Below are 19811 nucleotides of genomic sequence, written 5' to 3'. Positions count from 1 at the left end.
TGTCCAAAGCCCAGTGACAGGACACCAACTGTATCGCCAGGGAGGTCCATCACATTTCCTTGGAATGTTTACACTGGGGACAGGGAGGCCTCATCGACTGTGGGGAAAGAAGCTGTTTCCTCCTAGCAGTGACAACTGGCACAGTCAGGAGGCGAGGCTGCAACGGCTCAGAACGCTCAGAGGCAGAAGCAAGGATGCCTGGCTGCTCTACACTATGAATCCAAACGCGGCCTCAGCTGAGACCCCGGGTCATTTCATTGAGAGCAACTCCAGGCAAGGGAAAAGCAGGGTAGACTAATTTGAGGCAACCTGCAAATAGAGGCTCGGGTACAAAAGATTTGTGAGCCTCAGACCCTGGGGCTCAAATAAGAAATGATCCTGCCCACCCTTGCTGAGAGCAGTGGACGTTGCTCCCACCATCGTAGATTGTGGGTGGACAGTGGGACTCTCAAGAGCAGAACGAGAGATGGGAGGTATTGATTAGGCAACAACACAGACTCCTCCCGGATGGGAAGCAGAGGGAGTCCCTATAACCCCAGCAGCAATCAGAAATGGGGCAGCCTGTTTGCATCTATGCGTGCTCCCAAGAGGTGGGGACACAGAACTGCTGCACAGAAATACCCACAGGCAAATGAGGGCTGAGAAATGACATTTCCTAAACTTTGTCCAGCCACCCTGGCCTCTGATTGCTCCAAGTGATGCAAAGTCCCAGGGGACAGTGACTTCCCGGCTGGTTATAGGGGCGGAGGCAGCTGTTAGACTTGGAGCTGTGTTTTAGAGAATCCCTACCCTGATCCCCAGAGAACAGGCAGGGGTGGGGAGGCAGGGTCTAGACATGGGGCAGGAGTTAAAAGGCTGAAGTGGTCCAGGTGAGAGACAGACATGGGGATGCAGGGGAGGGAAGACATCTAAGAGAAATTTATCGGGCAGACTTAGATATGAGCCAAAGGAAAAACATTTTAATAAAAGTCTGAAATCAAAAGCCACAGACACCTTGACTCTGGCCCTAAAATAAACTCTAATGCCTTTTCTTTAATTTTTATTTATTTATTTTTTATTTATTTTTTTTTTTGTTGTTAAGACAGGGTCTTGCTGTGTCACCTAGACTGGAGTGCAGTGATGTGAACACAGCTCACTGCAGCCTCAACCTCCTGGGCTCAAGTGATTCTCCCACCTCAGCCTCCTAAGTAGCTGGCACTATAGGCACGCGCCACCAAGCCTGGCTAATTTTTGTATTTTTAGTATAGACAGGGTTTTGCCATGTTGCCCAGGCTGGTCTTGAACTCCTGGGCTCAAGAAATCAGTTTGCCTCAGCCTCTCAAAGTGCTGGGATTACAGGCATGAGCCATCATGCCCAGCCTCCCAGATGCTTTATCTTTTTCTTTTCTTTTTTTTTTTTTTGCGACGGAGTCTCCCTCTGTCACCCAGGCTGGAGTGCAGTGGCGCAATCTTGGCTCACTGCAACCTCTGCCTCCTGGGTTCAAGCGATTCTCCTGCCTCAGCCTCCCTAAATAGCTGGGACTACAGGTGTGTACTGCCACGCCTAGCTATTTTTTTTTTTTTACTTTTAGTAGAGATGAAGTTTCACCACGTTGGCCAGGCTGGTCATGGACTCTTGACCTCAGGTGATCTGCCTGCCTCGGCCTCCCAAAGTGCTGCGATTATAGGTGTGAGCCACCACACCTGGCCCCAAACACTTTTTCTATACTAATCCCTGATCCTGACCCCAGACTAAACCCTAGCCTTGGTCACACACTGAGCCCTGACCCCACTCACATGCTGAGCCCCACCCCAGTCACAGGCTGGGCCCTGGTGCTGGCTCCAGAACGATCCCTCACCTGGGCCTGGGCTAAGCCCTGATCTTTTTAGCTCGATGCCTTTTTTACCTCCCTTCCCGTCTGCTCCCTTCTAACCCACGGCCCTGTGTTCTAGCCAGGCTAATTTCTCTGCCACCACACCTATGCTCGTGCTCATTCTGATGCCTGGCCTAGAATTCTCTTCCACCTTCTCCTTCCTCTGCCTCCTCAGGGTGAGCTCTCCTTCCCTCCCGGCTCTGCAGGCTCTCCTGAGCTCTCTTCTTGGCATCATGGGACCTGGACCTCCACACCGCCTGTCAGTCATGCCACCAAAGGACAGTGCCTGGGGCAGGCAGGTAGGCAATGAATCCACAAATGCTGACCCTACTATATGCCAGGCATGGGGCATAAAATGGAGAACGACATACTGGGTCCTCCCCTCATGGAGCCGTGGCCTGGAGAGGGAAGGTGGACGTTAAACAGATGGCTGCCTATAGTTAATAACATCATCACCGGAGTGCCGAGTGTGGTGAAGGAGGAGAGGGTGCCATGGGGTCACATGACGGGTGAGGAGCTGGCCGGGTCACAGAAGGCTTCTCCAAGAGGTGAGGTTGGATGCGGAGAGGGTGTCAGGTGGAGAGCGGGGAGGATAGTTGAGGGTGAAAGCCTGTGTCTGGGCCCCACGGCAGGAGCGGGCATGGGGAGAGACATCTGGCCAGGCTGAAATAAAGGGTGCAGGGCCCAGGGCAGGAGCTGAGCACGAGGGCAGAGACCTGGTTTTGCCCCTCAAATGCCGGGCTGGGAAAACATGCTTAGGAGTGAATATATGTCTTCAGAGCAACGTGAAGTCCCTGAAGAGTTTTAAGGAGAGGATCGGCTGATGCGTTTTAGATGCCGCTCCAACTGCTGTGTGAGGCGTGCAGCGGAAGCAGCCAGGGCAGAACTTCCCTAGCTGATAAACACAGGGGAGCTTACTTGCAACCCCCACGGGCTGATGCCCAGTACCACCCCCGCCCTGCAGATGAGGAAACGAGGCCCCACGCCGCGGAGGCGCAGGCCCACACTCCAACAGAGCTCGGCAGCAGAGAAGCTGGGGCAGGACCCAGGGGGCCTGACTCCAAGCCACAGGACTCATTCTCCATGGTGAGGGGGCTACTGTTGAGACCCCAGGGAGAGATGAAGCTGGTGATGGCGGAGGGTGGCTGGGATGCAGAGAAGGAGCTGTGGCTTTGAGGTAGGCACTGATGACAGAGAGAGGTCAGGGATGGCTCCTAGTCTCTGGCCTGGGGTCTGGGAAGAGCAGAGGGTGGAGTAGAGAGGACAGGGCGGACTTCTCATTACATACAAGAGGGGCGTGACGTGTCCAGAGAGGAATGAAATAAACCACCTGGAGCTGAGAGATGAGCTGGGGCTGCTGATGCTGTACAGGCCCCACTGCGCGAGGATGGGCGCAGAGCCTGCGGGCCTGGGTGGTGAAACCGTAGCACCGGGGCCCCAGACACAGGGAGGGTCAGGGGCGAGGCCTGAGCTGCTGGGGACTCCAGTGGCAGTGACTGGGAAGAGAAGCCAGCAAAGGGGGACGGGGGAGTGGCCAGAGGGGCAGGAGGAACACCTCGAGAGTGTGGTCCTGCAGAATGACTGAGTGGCCAGGAAGGGTGTGGTGACTGTCAAATGCCTACCGGAGCAGCACGGAGGGCACAAGGCCTCAGCCAGGAGCCACAGGCCCCAGTGACACCGGAGATGGGGAAGGTAGGCACAGATAAAAAGACATGTGGAGGTGCCAGGCCAGGGAGCTGAAACTCTTCACATCTCAGAGGTGTCCCCCTCCTCCTGCTCTTCTGTCACACTGGGAGTCCCGATCCCAGGGGGTGGGAACAGGGCGGTTCCTGCTGGGGCCCCACTGGCTAGTGGCCTGTGCTCCCTCTTGGGAGGGACCAACGTGCAGGTCCTCCCTGGGTGGACCTACCTTTTCCTGGTACTGGCGCCGGGAGGAGTCCAGGGACTGGATGAGGGCAGTGGCGTGGCCAATGAACATGGCGTAGCAGGTGGCGCCCACGATCATGCTGAGCATGGTGAGCCAGACGTCGGACATGCCCACGGGCGCCTGCCGTCCGTAGCCGATGCACAGCATGTGGCTCATGGCCTTGAAGAGCGCGTAGGAGTACTGCTTCCCCCAGGAGTTGTTCTGTGGACAGACGGATGGGTGGGGGCAATGGATGAGAGGGAAGGCCCTTCTCACTAGCAAGAAAAGTCCCTGCCACCTCCTCACCTCAACCTAACTTTCTCAGTGGCTGGGCCCAGGGCTCCCCAACCTTGCTGTTGGCCGAAAGCCTTGGGTGAGGGGCAGGAGGCCCACAGAGGCAGCCTGTGCTGCCAGCGAGTCCCCCTCTTGCGCCTTCCTCTTGCCATGGAGGCAGGGATCAGACCTGGAAGCGCCAGTAAAGGTACGGGAGCCAGCATGGCCCAGCCCCCATGGGGCAGCTTGGAGCCTCCTGGCTGGGTGGCAAAGGCCCCGGGCTGAGCCACCCTGCTGTCCTTCCCTGGCTAAAACAGCTCCACCCCCTACACCCTAAACAGCTGCCAAGTGAAGCCCATTTCCCCACTGACCTCAATTATAAAACCAGATATGCTTCCCCTGGGGGTACAAGCTCTGGCAGACTGAGCCGAAAAACACTGCCCTCATTTTGGGTGAGCAAAAGTTAAAGCTGTGAGCTAACTGGCCTCCTGCATGAACCCTGCCCGCCTCTGCCAGGGCTGCGGCCACCAGTTTTCCTCCCACTACCCCCAAGGCAGATTCTCCGGAACACACAAGGCGTGGGGACAGGAGGAGGGAAGCTCTTGGCTATTTTTGTCTACAAAGCCAGTCGGTGTCTCAAGGAAGGCTCAGCGTGGGAACATTGGGATCGGAAGGGCCATCTCTTGAATTTAGTGCATGTGTGGGCCTGCCACCCTCACAGAGAGAGGACACTGCCCCAGATGAGGGCCAGCTGAACCAGATGAATGCCAGCATCGGCCACCTCCCTGGTGTCCTTCTGCTCACAGGGCAGAGGCATGAGCCACAGTGTAGAAACCTACCCAGGCCCGCAGAGCACCTGCCGGAGGCGCAGCCCCCATGGGAAGGCGTGGGAGCCGTGAGCCTCGAGCCATATTCAAGATCAGCCAGACCGCCCCGAACAGAGCTGAGCTGGCTCCTTGGGTCTGGTGGCTCAGTCTAGACTGGAGTGGGGACCAGCAGGGCTGATCCCCAGGAGTGGAAGGGGCCTGGGTTCCCAGCCTTGGGGAACAGGGGCAGGCCCCCAGTGGCCTCCAGTCAGGGTTTCCGGCCTTTACTGCTGAGCCTCTGGGAACAGGGAATTCAATCCATATGGCCGATTCATTTACACTTAGCTCATCAAAAGGCTGTTTTGTAAAGGCCTGTTTGATGCTGAAAGATGCCTCAGGGTCTCTTTCACCTCTTTCAAAGCCGATTTTTCCTCCCCTGGGGCCCTGGGAATTTGCCTTCAGACCAAACCAAACTGACTGGGAGGGAGCCTGGGAGAGGAAGGGGTTCACCAGAGACCAGAAGGGCTCATAGATCCAGGGTGTCTTCTGTCCTGCCTGGAGCCCACCTTATCCACAAGGGGACTGAAGACTCTGCCCTATGGCTTCCAAGGCCCCAAGTTCAACTTCTCCCACCCACACTGATCCACTCGCAAGGTTGGAAGGATAGGGTGGGGTCAGCCTCCATCCTGCCTGTCCTCCCCATCGGGACGCCACCTCGGACCAGGATATGTTGGGGGTGGGGGCAGCCCAGCTCTGCTGTTGGGGTAGAAAGTGACCACGCATGATCTGGGAGTCTGCATGGGCTGCAAATAGTACCCTCGAAGGCGTCTGTTTTCTTGGGCTCAGCTTTTTGTTTTTTTATTTTTATTAATTTATTCATTTTGAGACAAGATCTTGCTCTGTTACCCAGGCTGAAGTGCAAGTGAGCTCAAGGGATCCTCCTGTATAGCCTGGACACATGTGCTTGCCACCACACCCGGCTAATCTTTTAAAAATAAATTTTATTTATTTTTTGTAGTCAGGGGTCTCCCTATGTTGCTCGGGCTTGTTTACAATTCCTGGGCTGAAGCGATCCTCCTGCCTCGGCTTCCTAAAGCACTGGGGTTACTGGTATGAGCCACTGCACCCAGCCTCAGGCTCAGCTTTTAAGGACTTGGCTTCTAAGGGGCAGAGGCAGGAGGCCAGGAGCTGCCAGCCCAGCATTGCCACACCTGATACAACCCGAGGCCGCCCAGGTCTTAGTGTCCCTGGTAAAACTAAGATGAAATACTGAGGCTCGCAGTTGCAATGGAGGCTGTGAGAAGGTGGAGGTACCAGCTCCCAACCCAGAGCTGTGAATGGATTCCTGGACTGGAAGCAAGCCATTGGGCCTGTACTGGGTAGAGCTACATGCCCCTCAGCTCTGGGCGGCACTCAGGGTCCTACACGCTGGAAGTCCACATCTCGCCTCCCTACCTCTGGAGAGCCCGCCTATGGCTTAGAGAGAGAACCGGCCTGGGTGCACTCACCACCATGTTGTTGATGGACACCCAGCAGTCATCAGGAAAGTCCTGCAGCATGGGTACCAGGAACTGCAGGCAGCCATCCCAGTGGCAGAGCAGGAGCATCATGCCGATGAGGTTCACGATGCGCACCACGGCACTGGCCAGGTCGTAGGTCATGTGGAAGATCTGCCAGCAGAGGAGGAGAAATTGCCTGGGATAGGTGAGCAGCCAGGAGGACCAGCGGCCCCTTTCTCTGCCCCGGAGCAGGTGGTGGGCACTGCTCTGCATGGACTCTGCAGGGCGCTCGCTCGGTGCAAGTCCAGGCTGGGGGTGGGGTGGGAAGGCATCGGTCCAGGCCTCGGAAGAGGAAGACTGCAGGCTGCAGGGTCCCAGAGGGACATCTCCTGGCATCTGTACAGATGGGGGCTCCTCCTGAAAAGTCTAGACATCGGGACATGTGGAAGGACACCTGGAGTCCCATGCAGCCCAGAAGTGGGCAGAGAAGCCGCTTTCTCAGCTTGCCTGGGGTGTGAGGACGCCAGAGAGAAAAGCCTGCCAGCCTGAGGCTCCTCAGGGAACGAAGGTCTACAGACATGGCAGGCGTGTGTTTCCCTAAACCTATCACTAAATTCTCAAGACCCACACAGGGCAGCCACGGAAGTGCAGAGGAAGCGGCACAGGCTCACAGGCCCCAAGTTCAGGCAGACCTTGATCCCAAGCCCAGGTCCTACCCAGTTCCTAGCTGTGTAACCTTGAACCTCTCTGATCATGTTTTCTCATCTGGAAAATGGTGATAAAAATTCTTATCTGAGTGGGTTGTCAAAAGAACTAAATTATACATATAAAGTGCTTAGTAATGGGTAGAGGAGTGTTCAATAAATTACAAACCATTATTAATTGATAAGTTGTTATTAATAATTAATCTTCCTGATTGGCTAATATGTATTTGGGGTAATGCTCTCCTTTACAGCACCCTTGACCCCAGCCCACTGCCACCAGCCCCTCTCCACTCCTGCAGCTCCGAGTGGGCGGCTGCAGTGTAGCTGGACAGGGCCAAGGTGGGCATATCCTGCCCCCCACTCCCAAAGCTACCATGCTGGGGTCCCCTTGGTGACAGGGCAGTGGGGGATGGAGAGGTGGAGGCAAGTCTAGAGGAAAGTCTCTGGAAGCTCTGGCCTTGCTTCTGTGGCCTGGGAGACTTTGGAGTGGGTCTAGTCACCCAGCCCCCATTCTCATCCCTCCATACTATTCCCAGGCAAAGACACCCCTCTTGGAGGGGGGTTGGGTCAAATGTCACAGAGACCTAGTTTAAGCCCATTTCAGATGTGGAAACTAGGCCCAAAGAGACAGAGCCTAGATATGTCGGCCCCTGTCTACTGGTCTTCCAGCTACGGCCCTGTAGCTAGTGGCAGGATGTTCTGATGCTAGTGACCAAAGATGAATACTTTTTGTCCACAGCTCATCACCTGCAGTCACCCCCACCTGTGGCCCCCATCAAGGGCATGACCCTGAAGGTTCCAGCTGCAAAGCTGGGAGTGTTTCCAGGATGAAGTGGACAGCGAAAGCTTCCGGGATCTGGTAGCTTAAGCTTGCCCCACCATTTCCCCATGGCCCTGGTGACAGAGGGGACAACAGTGCCACACCTGACCATGGACATGAAATTCCACAGCCACCCTCTATTCAAACTCACAAAAATCCTTTGCTGAAGATATTGTTCATCTGTTTTATACCAAGGCTCAGAGAAGTAAAGGAACTTGCCGGAGATCACAGTGGCAGTGAAAAGGCCACATGTAGCCAGGTCTGCCCGATTCTGAGGCCTGCAGCCACCATATTAGATTGTTAGATTGACCTAGTGAGGAAAGGGTAACTCTCAGTAGTTCCATTTTGTGGATAAAACAACTCAAACCCAAAGTGGCTGAATGATGTGCCCAGATTCACACAGCAAGCTGGGTCCGAGGCCATGCGAGATTTCCCAGCTTCTCGCCTCCCCAGGCCCTGCAAACAGTGTGATAGTGTAGACGGTGCTGTGTGCTCTGCAGCCCAGCAGCACTGGGGCACTGACCAGCTCTGGGGCTGTCAGCGTTTGAGCTCCTGGCTAAGCTGACACTGTTCAGCATCTAGCATGGCCTGGAAGGAATGGTGGGCCCTAGAGAGCAGGCCGGTCTGTGGCTGGGCTGGAGCCTGGGTCTGTGACGCAGACCAGATCTGATTATGAAGCTAGTGTCTCTGGTCCATTCTCTGCAGCTGGTCGTGCTCAGGCACCTGTATCCTAAGACCATGAGGCTCTCCCCTGCAGGTCCCTGAGCACCAGAGCCCCCAGCACCAGCTGGGGGGAAGATCCCACTTTTGCCTCCTTAACACTTAGGTGAATGTGACATGTCTATGACCTTGGGCAAATCCTAACCTTTCTAAGTCTTGGTTGTCCAGGATGCCACTAGCTCCCCAGCTCACCCAACTCCCTGGTGTCTGAGCTAAGACACCAGGGTTTTGGGGAGGGCGAGTGGCACAGCACCATTCACAGTCTCAGAGCCGGCCATCCTCCACACCTGCCTCCCCACCACCACAACTCAGCCTCCCCCGCAAACAAGCTAGACATGTGCCCCCTGCTTTGCAAGGCTGCTTGTGAATTAAACTAGCTAACAAAGTGCTCTCTGCACACCCATCACAGATGCAAGGGTGGGGTCATTATTATTAAGCTCCTTCACTTCCCAGTTGCTAAGGACTGCACTTTTGTGTCCCTCCCACATTCCTATGTTGAATTCCTAGCCCTCCATGTGATGGCATTTGGAGCTGAGGTCTTCGGAAGGTCATCAGGTCATGAAGTTAGCACCCTCATGAGTGGGATGAGTGCCCTTATAAAGAGACCAGAGATGACCTCTCTTTGTCCTGTGAGGGCACAGGGAGAAGGCAGCCGTCTACAAGTCAAAAAAAAAAAAGGCCTCACCAGAAGCCCCCGTGCTGGCACTCTCAACCCAGACTTCCAGCCTCCAGAGCTGTGGGAAGCAGTGTTTGTTATTTCAGTCCCCCAGCCTCTGGTGTTTATGTTGTCACAGCCTGAGCTGACTTCAGCCTTCAGAACCCAGCCCTCTGCCACAGACAGGAAAGCTGTGCAGGAGGCCAAGGGCGCTGTAGGCAGAGACGGGGGCCCATGGGGGCAGAACGGCAGCCTCCCCGAGGCACATGGCCTAGTGCTGAGCTGGGGTAATGAGGCAGGCCTGCCCCAGGGTTGGAGAGTCCAGGACAAGGTGCAAATCAAGTTCCACAAGCCACAGATTTGGATAAAGTCGTAAGTCAAGCCAACAAAGGAAAATATATTCTGTTCTCCTACCTTGACAGAAGGCACCATCATAACACCCTGGAGGGTCAGGCTTGACATGAGAGCTCTTAGAAAACCACTCCAGAGCACAGCCCACCTCCCTTCTCTTCCCTGACTGTGCCCCCCAGCAGGGGACCCTGGCCCACAGCCAAGCCACATCCATGCCACTCCTGTGAACAGTCACTTGTAAGTGGGTCAAGGGGTGGGCATAGAGGCAGGATGGTCCCCTCAGGACACAGCCTGGGAAGGGCCCTGCACAGGCCCTGGCAGCAAGCTTAGAGGTGTCTGTGCCAGGAAGGCTGGGTACTCAAGTGTGGTCAAAAAAGAGCTGCAAAGAGCCCCCAGACTCCTCACTGTGAGAAGAGGAGCCCTCCGGAGTGTGGGCCTTTCTTCCCTTCTTTCCTGGCAGTACCCTCAGGGAGACCCAAATGTCTATACCATGTCCCCTGGAAATCAGCCTGTGTCAGTGCCCAAGAAAGCCCTCTCCCTATGGGGCAGGGAGGAAAGTCTTGCCCTTGCTTGCCCAGAGCTCACAGTCTGGCTGGAGAAGGAAGCCACACCCAGGAAAGGGACTTGGGAACATGTATATAGAAACCCAGCAACAGAGCAAGGCAAGCAGGGCACAATGGGGAGGTCAGTAGAGAGGCTGGTTCAGGCTCTGAGCAGCCCAGATGTTGCTGTGGGGCTGGACAGCACAGCTGGTAGCAGAGTCCACAGCCACAAGCATGCCGTTCTCCTCCCACCCCTGGCTTGTCAGGGCAGCAGGAATTCTGCTGAAAGTCTCTTTAGTTGCGGAGGGTATCAAAGTCTAGGGCTTCTCTGGAAGCACCCTGAGTAGGGTCTCCCTGGCTAAAGGGCTCCCCAGGATGCAACTGTGTTGCCCCCATCACAAGGGGCTGTGGAGGTCGGCAATGCTCCTCCTCTGCCGGAGGCAACCTTCCCTGTGCTCCTCTTTCAAGCCCTGGGATACCCCAGTTCCTTGCTTCTGTCATGCCTGAGACACACAGGTGGACTCTAAGAGTAACACACATTGGCTCATATGTCCAGCTGTCTCGGTCTATCTCCACATGACACATCCAAAACCTGTTTCCATCTCACAACTGGTGCCGCTGTTCGTGAGGCTGAGCAACAAAAACCCACCAGCCAGCTGTGAGTGAGTCTCTCACCTCCCCACATCCCATCCACCAGCAATCCAGGTGGTTTTGGCTCTACTGCCAAAGTGGACATCTCAAAGCCATTTACTTCCCTCCAATCCCAATATGACCCCAATCTAAACACCCCCAAGATGACGGCCCCCATCTCTTGATGAGGCTCCCCACCCCTCCAAGCCATTCTCCACCAAGCAGCTAGAAAGACCTCTTGGAGACATAAATCAGAACATGTCACCCTCTTACCATAAACCTTCCAATGACTTCCCACTGCACCCGTGAATACACTCCAACTGCCGACTGTGGCCCTCAGCATCCTGGCTCCCAACTACCAGCCTCCCCGACTCTGCCCAAGGCCATCTCTGGCCACAGAGGTGTCCTTGAACGCCCCAGGCCAGTTCACGCTTGCCCCAGGCCCTCAGTACTGGGCTTGCTCTTCCATCTGCCTGCGTGCTGCCTCCAGCTCCTTCTTGTCATCCTGTCTTGGCTCAAAAGCCACTTCCATGGAAAGGAAGGACACTGGATCTCTGTGTGTGACACAGCCAAGGGCCCTCCCTTCCCTTTCTCACCGTGACTCTTCGCCCTGATATATTTTCTTCTTCCCGGAGTTCTCACCATCTGAAATGACAGTCACTGACTTGCATGCTGCTGCGTGAGGCAGGGCTCTTCTCTATTTCTCACTTCTGTGTTCCTCCATGCTTAGCACAAACAGGCATCAAACATGTCCGCTGATTGCCTGAATAAATGTGGGTACATCTAAATGAATGAGTGGGTACCATATGGGAGCTCAGGGAAGTCTCCAGGCATGGCTAGAAAGAGTCCCAGACTGTCACAGGCCACAGTAACTGCTCCTTTGGACAGATCATGCTGGGCCTTAAAGACAGAGCATCGAGGGTGGCACGTTTTCCTTCAATGACTTCCTTTCCTTCTGTATTACCTTTTTCTTTTCATTACTCCTTTTCTTCTAAGATCAGGTCCTTGTCTAATTTTGCCTTTATTGTGATCTCAGCAATGAACATGGCACAGAGCATGTGGTAAGGTTTCAGGAACTGAGAAGGGCTTCACGATGAAGGTGAAGGCGATGGTGACAGTGACGAGAATGATGGTGGTCAGCAGGGCTCCTGCTAGTGTAGACGGTGGAAGAACAAAAAGGTACCCGCTGTGGGCAGATGCAGCCCACAGGGAACCTGCCCTTGTCCCTGTGGGAATAACCAAGGTGCCTTCTCCTGCAGGGGACACAGACTTCCACATCCTACTGAGAGCATGGTGGTGGTGAAGCCTGGGACTGCGGTGAGGAGCAGTGTGGGCACTGGGGTGGTGGGTGCAGGTGAGAGGGCTGGAGAGGCTTGTTTCAGATGGCTTTTAGACACCACAAAGCTGAAGCACCAACAATGCACAGTCTGAGCCGCCTAGGAAGAGCTGGTGGGGGCAAATCCATTCAGGTTAGGGGGTAGCCTAGATTTGAGGACCCTCACCTCACCTGTACCACTCTCCAGCACCCAGGACGTGGTTGCTGAGAACAAGGCTGGACGTTGCTGGGAGAGGCTGCTAAACACTGGTGTGTCCCCACTGTTGGCTGGGGCCACAGGCCACCTGAGAGTCAGTTGCACCAGGCAAATATTTGCCTTGCTCTTTATATTTCATTAGAACTCCCTCTTACGACGTTGGTTCTGACTGCAGGGGTTGAGCACCTTCATTTCCAGGCCACTGCAAGCCTTGCCAGTCAGGTGGTCCAGGCAGCTCCCTCTGCCACACATGGAACTTGGGGAAGCCCTGCTCTCACACTTTCTGCAGTTTCTCACCTGCAGCGCAAGGACAGAGCCACACATCTTTCACCTTGGGTGGAAACTGCCTTTTCCACCCCGAGCCTCAGTTTCCTCATCTGTGGAATGGGTCAGTAATTGCCAGCTCTCAGGGCTATCACAGGGGTCAGGTGAGATCATAGGCACCACTGGCACATGGTAGGCACTCAGGACATGTTGGTTCCTTTCCTTCCCTCTCTTTCCCAGCCCTCCAAACAAAGAGCTGATTTCTCAGTTCCGAGGGGAGACCAGAAATGAGAGGTCAGGCTGCTCTGTTTCCACCAAGGCCTCTTCCTGGGGCCTGATTGAATCCCCTCCTCTGGATTCGCTTTCTCCTCATGGAAGAACAATTTCCACCTGTGTCTCAAGAACAAGTGTCTGCATTGAAGACAACAACCCCAGGCCTGGCAGAACAGGCTGCTGCATATGCATCCCGGGTACAGCCTGAAGGCAGCTGCACTGAGGGTCATGCCAGGTCCCTTCCTGGGTGCAGGAGACAGGGCCAGTACCCACGCCCCAGGACCTCTCCTCATGTCATCACTTCTCACAGATGCCAAGCACCTGATTCTGAGATGAGGCAACCAAGGCCCACAGGACAAGGGGACTCATCAGAGGCCACACAGCAGCCCCAGCTGGCCTCCTGCCTCCAGCCCCTCTTTGGCCACTTCAGGTTGCTGAGGAAGAGGAGAAGCTTCTGGGATGGGTCACTGGAGTGCTGGGCCTTGCAGGGTAACATCCAAAGAGGGGTAACCGTGGTTTCTAACAATAGCCTCCATGCCTGGAATAAGCTCACACCTCGGAGGGAGGGAGGGAAGAGGCGTGGCTGGAGAGGCTCAGGAGGGAGTCTGCTGACCCAGATCACCCAGGATGGAGGCAAGAGGCTGACGTCCTCCAAGATGGCGGTCCATACCTGCCCTAGACCACTCCACTCACGCTGACTCGCAAGACTGCCTGACTGCCACCAACACTTAGGAGATCTCCTGGGCGCCTGTTCTGGGCCCAGCTGGGGGAGGCAGTTGAAGCCTGGGGTCAGAGGTCTAGCTTCTTGCAGCTTCACCAGGCAGCCTGGGGCAAGCTTTCCCCAGTCTGTGGGAGGCAAGCTCCCCAGCCCCACCGCAGGGATCCTCCTTCGCATCCTGTGAGCTACAACAAGGTCTTCAGGATCAGCTAACATGAATCTTGCCAAGGCAGATAGGAGCTGGGGACTGGGCCCCAGGGAGCCACGGCTTCAGAGAACATCAGCATGTACCTGACAAGTGGGGAAACTGAGGCCCAAAGGAGGAAAGAGATTCATAGACGGACTTGAAAAAGGAGATTAGGCCAGGGTTTTCTGTGCTAAATACGCCTCTCCTCAGCTCTCACACGGACCTAGGGCTTCAAATGGTCTTTCTGCTGCTGCCTCTGGGCCAAGCGGAGGTGGGAGATGCCCCTGGGCTGGAGTGGCCGGCTATGGTCCTGGAGACAGGGTTCCTGGGGCCAGCTGGGAAACTCCAGTCCAATCTCAGGGGTCCAGTGAGAGCCCTAGGCTGGGCGGTGTGCCCGGCAGAAACTAGCTCAAAGCAATTTTCTCCCCAGCTGGTAGGAGAGAGAAAGGTTTGCGTGTGGAAGGTTGAGAGTCATCCATCTGGCCTCCTGGGATCTCCTTCCTGCACATGAGATGGGGCGGCATGTCTAGTTCAGAGGCCTGACCCAAGGTGTCCCGGGGCCTCTGCCTCCCCCAGAGAAAGGCCAGGACCACACCTGATCAGTTCTGGGTGCCCAAGAGGGTGGCTAGGCCAGGGTGGCAGTGGGGACAGGAGCCCTGGGCCTGACCTCCCAGGATGCATAATGTGGGGACGTGAAAGACAAGCTTAGCTCCAACCCAGGACTCATCCTGTCCAGCCTCTGGCATCTCTGCCAACTCCTACAAAAGACCACAGCCCCCAGGCCCTGGAGGAGTAAGGTTGGCCCCTGGGAGGCTGAGGCCTGGAGACACAAATGGATGCCAGTGGAGGGAAGGAGCTGGCATGTCTCTGCTTTTCCTGGCAGTCTAGCTGTGGGTCCAAGACATGCAGAAGGTTGGGGGTTTCTCAGGGTCTGAGGGAGCCAACCTGTCCTACATTTCCACCTGGGACGGAAACCAGGAGATAAGTGTGTCAGGGCATAAGGGGAAACACGCCTCCATCCTTCCTTCACAGTCCCTCAGCGTGGACCCAGCCGCCACCCTCCAGAGTCACTGTCCCCTCTTAGCCCTCAGCTCAGACCATCTGCCACATCTCTGCACATCTCTGTCCCACAGGCACCTCCAACTCGACCTGTTGCACAGATCTCCTCCCCTGCCGCTGCCCTCCCACTCTCTGCTAGTGGTCATCCTAGTCCTTTGATCCCAGCCCCCACCCAGGACAGCACAGGTGGGTGCCCGGCAAGCACTTGCAGGACTGAATGAAGTCCAGTCCCCCATGGAGGCACCCCAGCCATGAAAGGAAACAATCATAGAATCAAAGTCATTCTCTTTCCATCTGAGAAAGCGGGAAGTGCATGGAACCGGGAGACAGGAGGCCTAGGCCAAAAGCCCTACCACTGAGGCGGCTGGCCTTTCGGATCTTCAGCTTCCTCACTTGACATATGAGGATCATAAATCTTGCCCTGTTTCTCTTGCCAGCTAGGTGTGAGGAACCAAAGAAATGTTACTAAGACAACTTGGTGGGGAGGGAGGTGTGTGTGTATATGTGTGTGTGTGTGTGTGTGTGTGTGTGTATATATCATAAATATACAGGCGCCCACCACCACACCCAGCTAATTTTTTTGTATTTTTAGTAGAGACACAGTTTCACCATGTCGGCCAGGTTGGTTTTGAACTCCTGGCCTCAAGCAATCTACCCATCTTGGCCTCCAAAAGTGCTAGGATTATAGGCGTGAGCCACCACGCCTGGCCAGGAGGGACACATATTAAACAGTTCTTCTGCAGCAGGCTTCATGCTAAGGCTTTATAAACATCAGGTACAACTTACACCCATTTTGCAGATAAAGAGACTGAGGCACAGAGAGGCAAAGTGGACCCAAAGCTACATGCTAGGCAGCGTGGAGCCAGATTTTAACTTGGGTCTTAAATGTGCCATTCCACTACACCGGGGTGGGACAGCCCACACTATGTGCTGGGGGCCAAGAGAGCTAGCTGGATTCTGCCCCAGTTCTACCAGAGGTCTAACTGCATGACGTTGGGAGAGTCACGGCCCCTATCTGTCAGCATCAGTAATGCAAATTTGCCAAGCCAAAGAGAATTTCTGCCATGGAGCGATGCTGCCAAACTGGTACACACACTTCTCCCATGGCACATGTGTTCATGACGCCTCTGACCTCAATCTGCCCGTGCCTCTACCATCAGCCACAGGGGCTGCCAGCCGAGGCCCAGGCTGCTGTTGGGGGTGAGGGTGGGGGGCTTCATGTCCTGAGCATGGGAACTTCTGCCGAGGCAAGCAGGGGTCCTGGAGGCTGGGAAGTCAGCCACACGGCACAGGGATGGAGCGGGAAATGGCCCTCCATGGAAGCTTGTTCCACCCACAGACTGCCCAGCCCCAAGGTGGGCTATCTCACAGAGAGTGGGCCCTCCAGGCCGGCCTGCCTGCCACTGCTGCCAAGTCATGTAACCTGGGTGGGTGGCAGACACAGACCGAAGCACTTGGCAAGGTCAGCTGCTCTTCCTCCCAGCAAAGCCCTTAGCTCCTCTGCTGCAGACGACTGCTTCAGCCCATGGATGAGTGAAGTTTGTTCAGAACGGAGTTGGCCCGCCCAGTTCTTTTTCAATGTTTTATTTTCCTCCTGTAGCCAGTGTTCACAGCCCCTAGGATCCCTTTACAGTATCTGAACACAAGACTCTAGCCTGCCTGCGTGATTTCACTCTCTACAGCCAGTGGCCGCACCTTTTGTCAGAGGCCTGCCCGGGCTGCTGGAAACTGCTTTGGCTGCAAGTGCTGAGGGCTAGCAGTGCCTTGAACCAGTGACTGACAGGTAAGGGGATATAAACATTCCAACTCCCTTGCCCTGACTGGGACAGCTCCAAGGTGTGGCGCACACTATCCTCGGATCCCACAGGGCTGAGGCAAACAGCCCTCCACAGAACACCCTCCAATGTCCAACTACTGCTTGGCTTTCTGCCTTTCCCTGTCCCTCTCCCCCACCCCCTTACCAGATTTTCCTGGGAATGCATCCCAAAAACATCACTTTCATGCAAATCTTTGTCTCAGGGTCTGCTCAGGAAGAACCCAAACTAAGATAGTTGCCAACAAAATTTGTACAAAAATCCAGATTTCCGTTTCTCATAATGCTGTAGAACTAGCAACCCTGGGCCCATTCCCACTTGAACAAAATTTAGCTGGAGCTGCATAGAGGCCATCCAATATAGACGGAGATGTTCTCTAGTTCTTCTCATCCACCACACTGTCTACTGTTCCCCAACTGGCCCTTTTCACCCCATCCCTTTTCCCTGCCTGTCCCCAACAAGCTTATGGATTTACAAACCCTACAACATAACGCAGTGGTTAATAATGTGGGCTCTGGAGGTGATCGGCTTAAGTTCACATTCCAGGTTCACAAATTACTAATCATGCAACCTTGTATAAGTCACTTAATCTTTCTGTCTCTCTGTTTCTTCATGTGAAAAATGAGTATATACATGTACCTATATGGTTCCCTCTATAGCTGTTACAGACTTCACTGAGATACTGCATGTAAAGTATCCAGCACATAAGAAGTCAAGAAATTACTAGTATTTGTCCTCTTAGAGCAGGTGTGCCTGCCACAATCTGACAGCCCATGTTCAATTATCTGAGGTTCCCTGCCAGTTCCTCACTCCCTCTGTGGGGAGTGGCCTTTCCCCCAAGAGGTTTGCACTGACCACTCACCTCTTCCCACTGGTGAATATACCGAATGAGGCGGGAGAGGCGTAACAAGCGTAAGAGGCTGAGGATCTTCGTGAAGCGGACGATGCGCAGGGCCCGGGCAGTCTTGTAGACCTCCGAGTCGATGCGTGTCTCCACAATGAGGAAGATGTAGTCCACGGGGATGGAGGAAATGAAATCTACCATGAACCAGCTTTTCAGGTACTTCATTTTAATCCGCTGTGGGTCCAGGATGATCTCTGTGTTGTCCTCCACCACGATCCCTGTGCGGAAGTTGAGGACCAAGTCGATGAGGAAGAATGTGTCTGACACCACATTGAAGACAATCCAGGGTGTGGTGTTCTCATCCTTGAAGAAGGTGATGCCCACAGGAATGATGATCAGGTTTCCCACCATCAGCAGCAGCATGGTCAGGTCCCAGTAAAATCTGCCCAGAGACACAGGGGTCAGTCGCCAGGAGGATAGAGAGGACAAGTTACAGACTAAGGGAGGAAGATCTGAGGGACAGCATCTGGGAGAGAGAAGTCTTGGCAGGTTCCGAGACAGGAAGATAGGCACATGGGTACCAGGGCAAGATGTGAAGACTGGCACAGGGAATGACACAGCAAGAGGCTCTTCATTCACTAAGGATACCCTCCGTGCTGCCCTTCTGTGAGTTCCCACAACCCCCAACAACAAGCTTCCTCCTCCCATCCCCACCCCATAGTGAGAGTCAGGCTGAAATGCAAATCAGTGACACTCAGAGAGAAGCAAGAGGCTGTTTCAGCAAAAGGAGCAGCTCACCCCACACCACCCCAGGCTCAGGCGAGGCTGCCCCATCCTCCCTGAGGGTCAGCTGTGGCTTGAGACGGGCTGTCAGGGAGACATTCCACAGACCATGACCAAAGAGCAGGGGAGGTGCAGACACAACTCAGGCGCCTGGGAGGCAGGAGGCCCAGGCTCCAGCCCCAGCTTTGTCATCAACATGTTGTGTGACATCCAATAGGGCCTCCCTACTCTGGGCCTCAGTTTCCTCACTGTGTAATGAATCCTATCATTCTGATCTGGCCCTCTCCCACACTGGTTCTCTGGCATCTCCCTCTAGTCCACTCCCCTATAATCAGAAAATGTCTGACCATCTCCTTCCCTCAGAGATTTGCATCCTAACATGGGGGTGTGGAGGGGGAGAGATAGCTTCAAAACAAGAATTAATGGGGGGATTTCAGGCACTAGTGAGGTACCACTCAATGTGATAGAAAGAGACCAGCCCAGGGCCTCCAGAATCATTTCTCCTAAGGCCTCAGGCACCTTCAAGTCGTTCGTAGAGGGAGCCTCAGGGCAAAGCCTCAGAGAAGTTGAGCAGCATGAGGAGGAGGCACAATGCCAACTCACAGGTCTGCGCTGGGTTTCTCCCAACTCATCAAGCAGGGGGCCTTCTGGAGTGTGAAACAACACAGGTGGCCAAGACCCCAATCCAGAAGGCATGGCCAATTGTTCCCAGGGACCCTGCCCAAGTACCAGCCATACCAGGGCTGGCCCCAAGACCAAAAACTTGCACTGCAGAGCTGTCTCCCTCTGCTATTAATTTAGACGTTAACACAATAACAGATAAAGGTATTAAGTCACGCAGAAATAAGCATGTCTTCTCCCAGGAGAAATAACTTTCCTACCATCTTTGATTCTTTACTGCAGGGAAGCCGGGAGGAAGGAAGTGGGAAAGAAAGCGATAAGCTTTCCTGGAGTCTTCAGAGGGTCTCACTGTAAACCAAAGTGCCCCTGCCTGCAGAGTTCCAGGTTGCAAAGAAATTACTTCAGAGCAAATTGTTCATTTGTTTGCCAGACTCAAAATGGGGCTGTGAGTCAAGGAGAGGGTAGGACCTGTTTCGCTGAAGGTGGGTGAGATGGCTGTCCTACATCACGCTGCGTGGCGAAGGGCAGTTTCCAGAGAGTCAGCTTTCTGCAGCTCCTTTGAAAGCCAAGCTCTCCACAGCCTCAAGACAGGGCCTTATGGGGGTAAGGCTGGATGCCAAGAGGCCAACTTCAGCTTCTCTCTATCCCATGACCCACCACTCCCTCCTGTGGCCCCAGTACCCGTATGCCAGCTGAGAGAACCCAACTAAGGCCTGAGGACCCACCCTCAGCTTCACACTTCACTACAAAGAATACAGCACATCTGCTAATGAGTCATGGGCCCCAGGAGAATGGTTTCAGCACCTATGGGGTGCCCTAGAGCCATGCATGCTCTACCCAGCCACATGGAGCTCACTCAAAGACAGCTGTGTACACTCATTAGATGCCACATGCAGGTATCCCCATTCACATGCACAGTGCACAAACACCCCTCTATACACTCTGCTGTCATCCCTC

General features: G+C 54.7%; 1 protein-coding gene across 5 annotated transcripts in view; it reads right to left on the bottom strand.

The window, feature by feature from the left end:
- LOC105463781 (hyperpolarization activated cyclic nucleotide gated potassium channel 4) overlaps positions 1-19811 on the bottom strand; it is a 52076-nt gene that overhangs the window by 8796 nt on the left and 23469 nt on the right. For all 5 annotated transcript variants that reach the window (XR_011626379.1, XR_011626380.1, XM_071101072.1 and 2 more), the window contains exons 2-4: positions 17469-17892; positions 6347-6508; positions 3763-3981 (exon numbers count right to left, since the gene is read on the bottom strand). Coding sequence is in view for 3 of the 5 variants with exons in the window: in XM_071101072.1 (XP_070957173.1) it covers positions 3763-3981; positions 6347-6508; positions 17469-17892 (805 nt within the window). In the remaining 2 variants the exon portion in view is untranslated. The remainder of the gene's footprint in view (positions 1-3762; positions 3982-6346; positions 6509-17468; positions 17893-19811) is intronic.

This window comes from Macaca nemestrina, chromosome 7, assembly GCF_043159975.1.
Source record: "Macaca nemestrina isolate mMacNem1 chromosome 7, mMacNem.hap1, whole genome shotgun sequence".
In the NCBI taxonomy this organism is placed as follows: Eukaryota; Metazoa; Chordata; class Mammalia; order Primates; family Cercopithecidae; genus Macaca; species Macaca nemestrina.
This window is presented reverse-complemented; position numbering and strand designations above follow the sequence as displayed.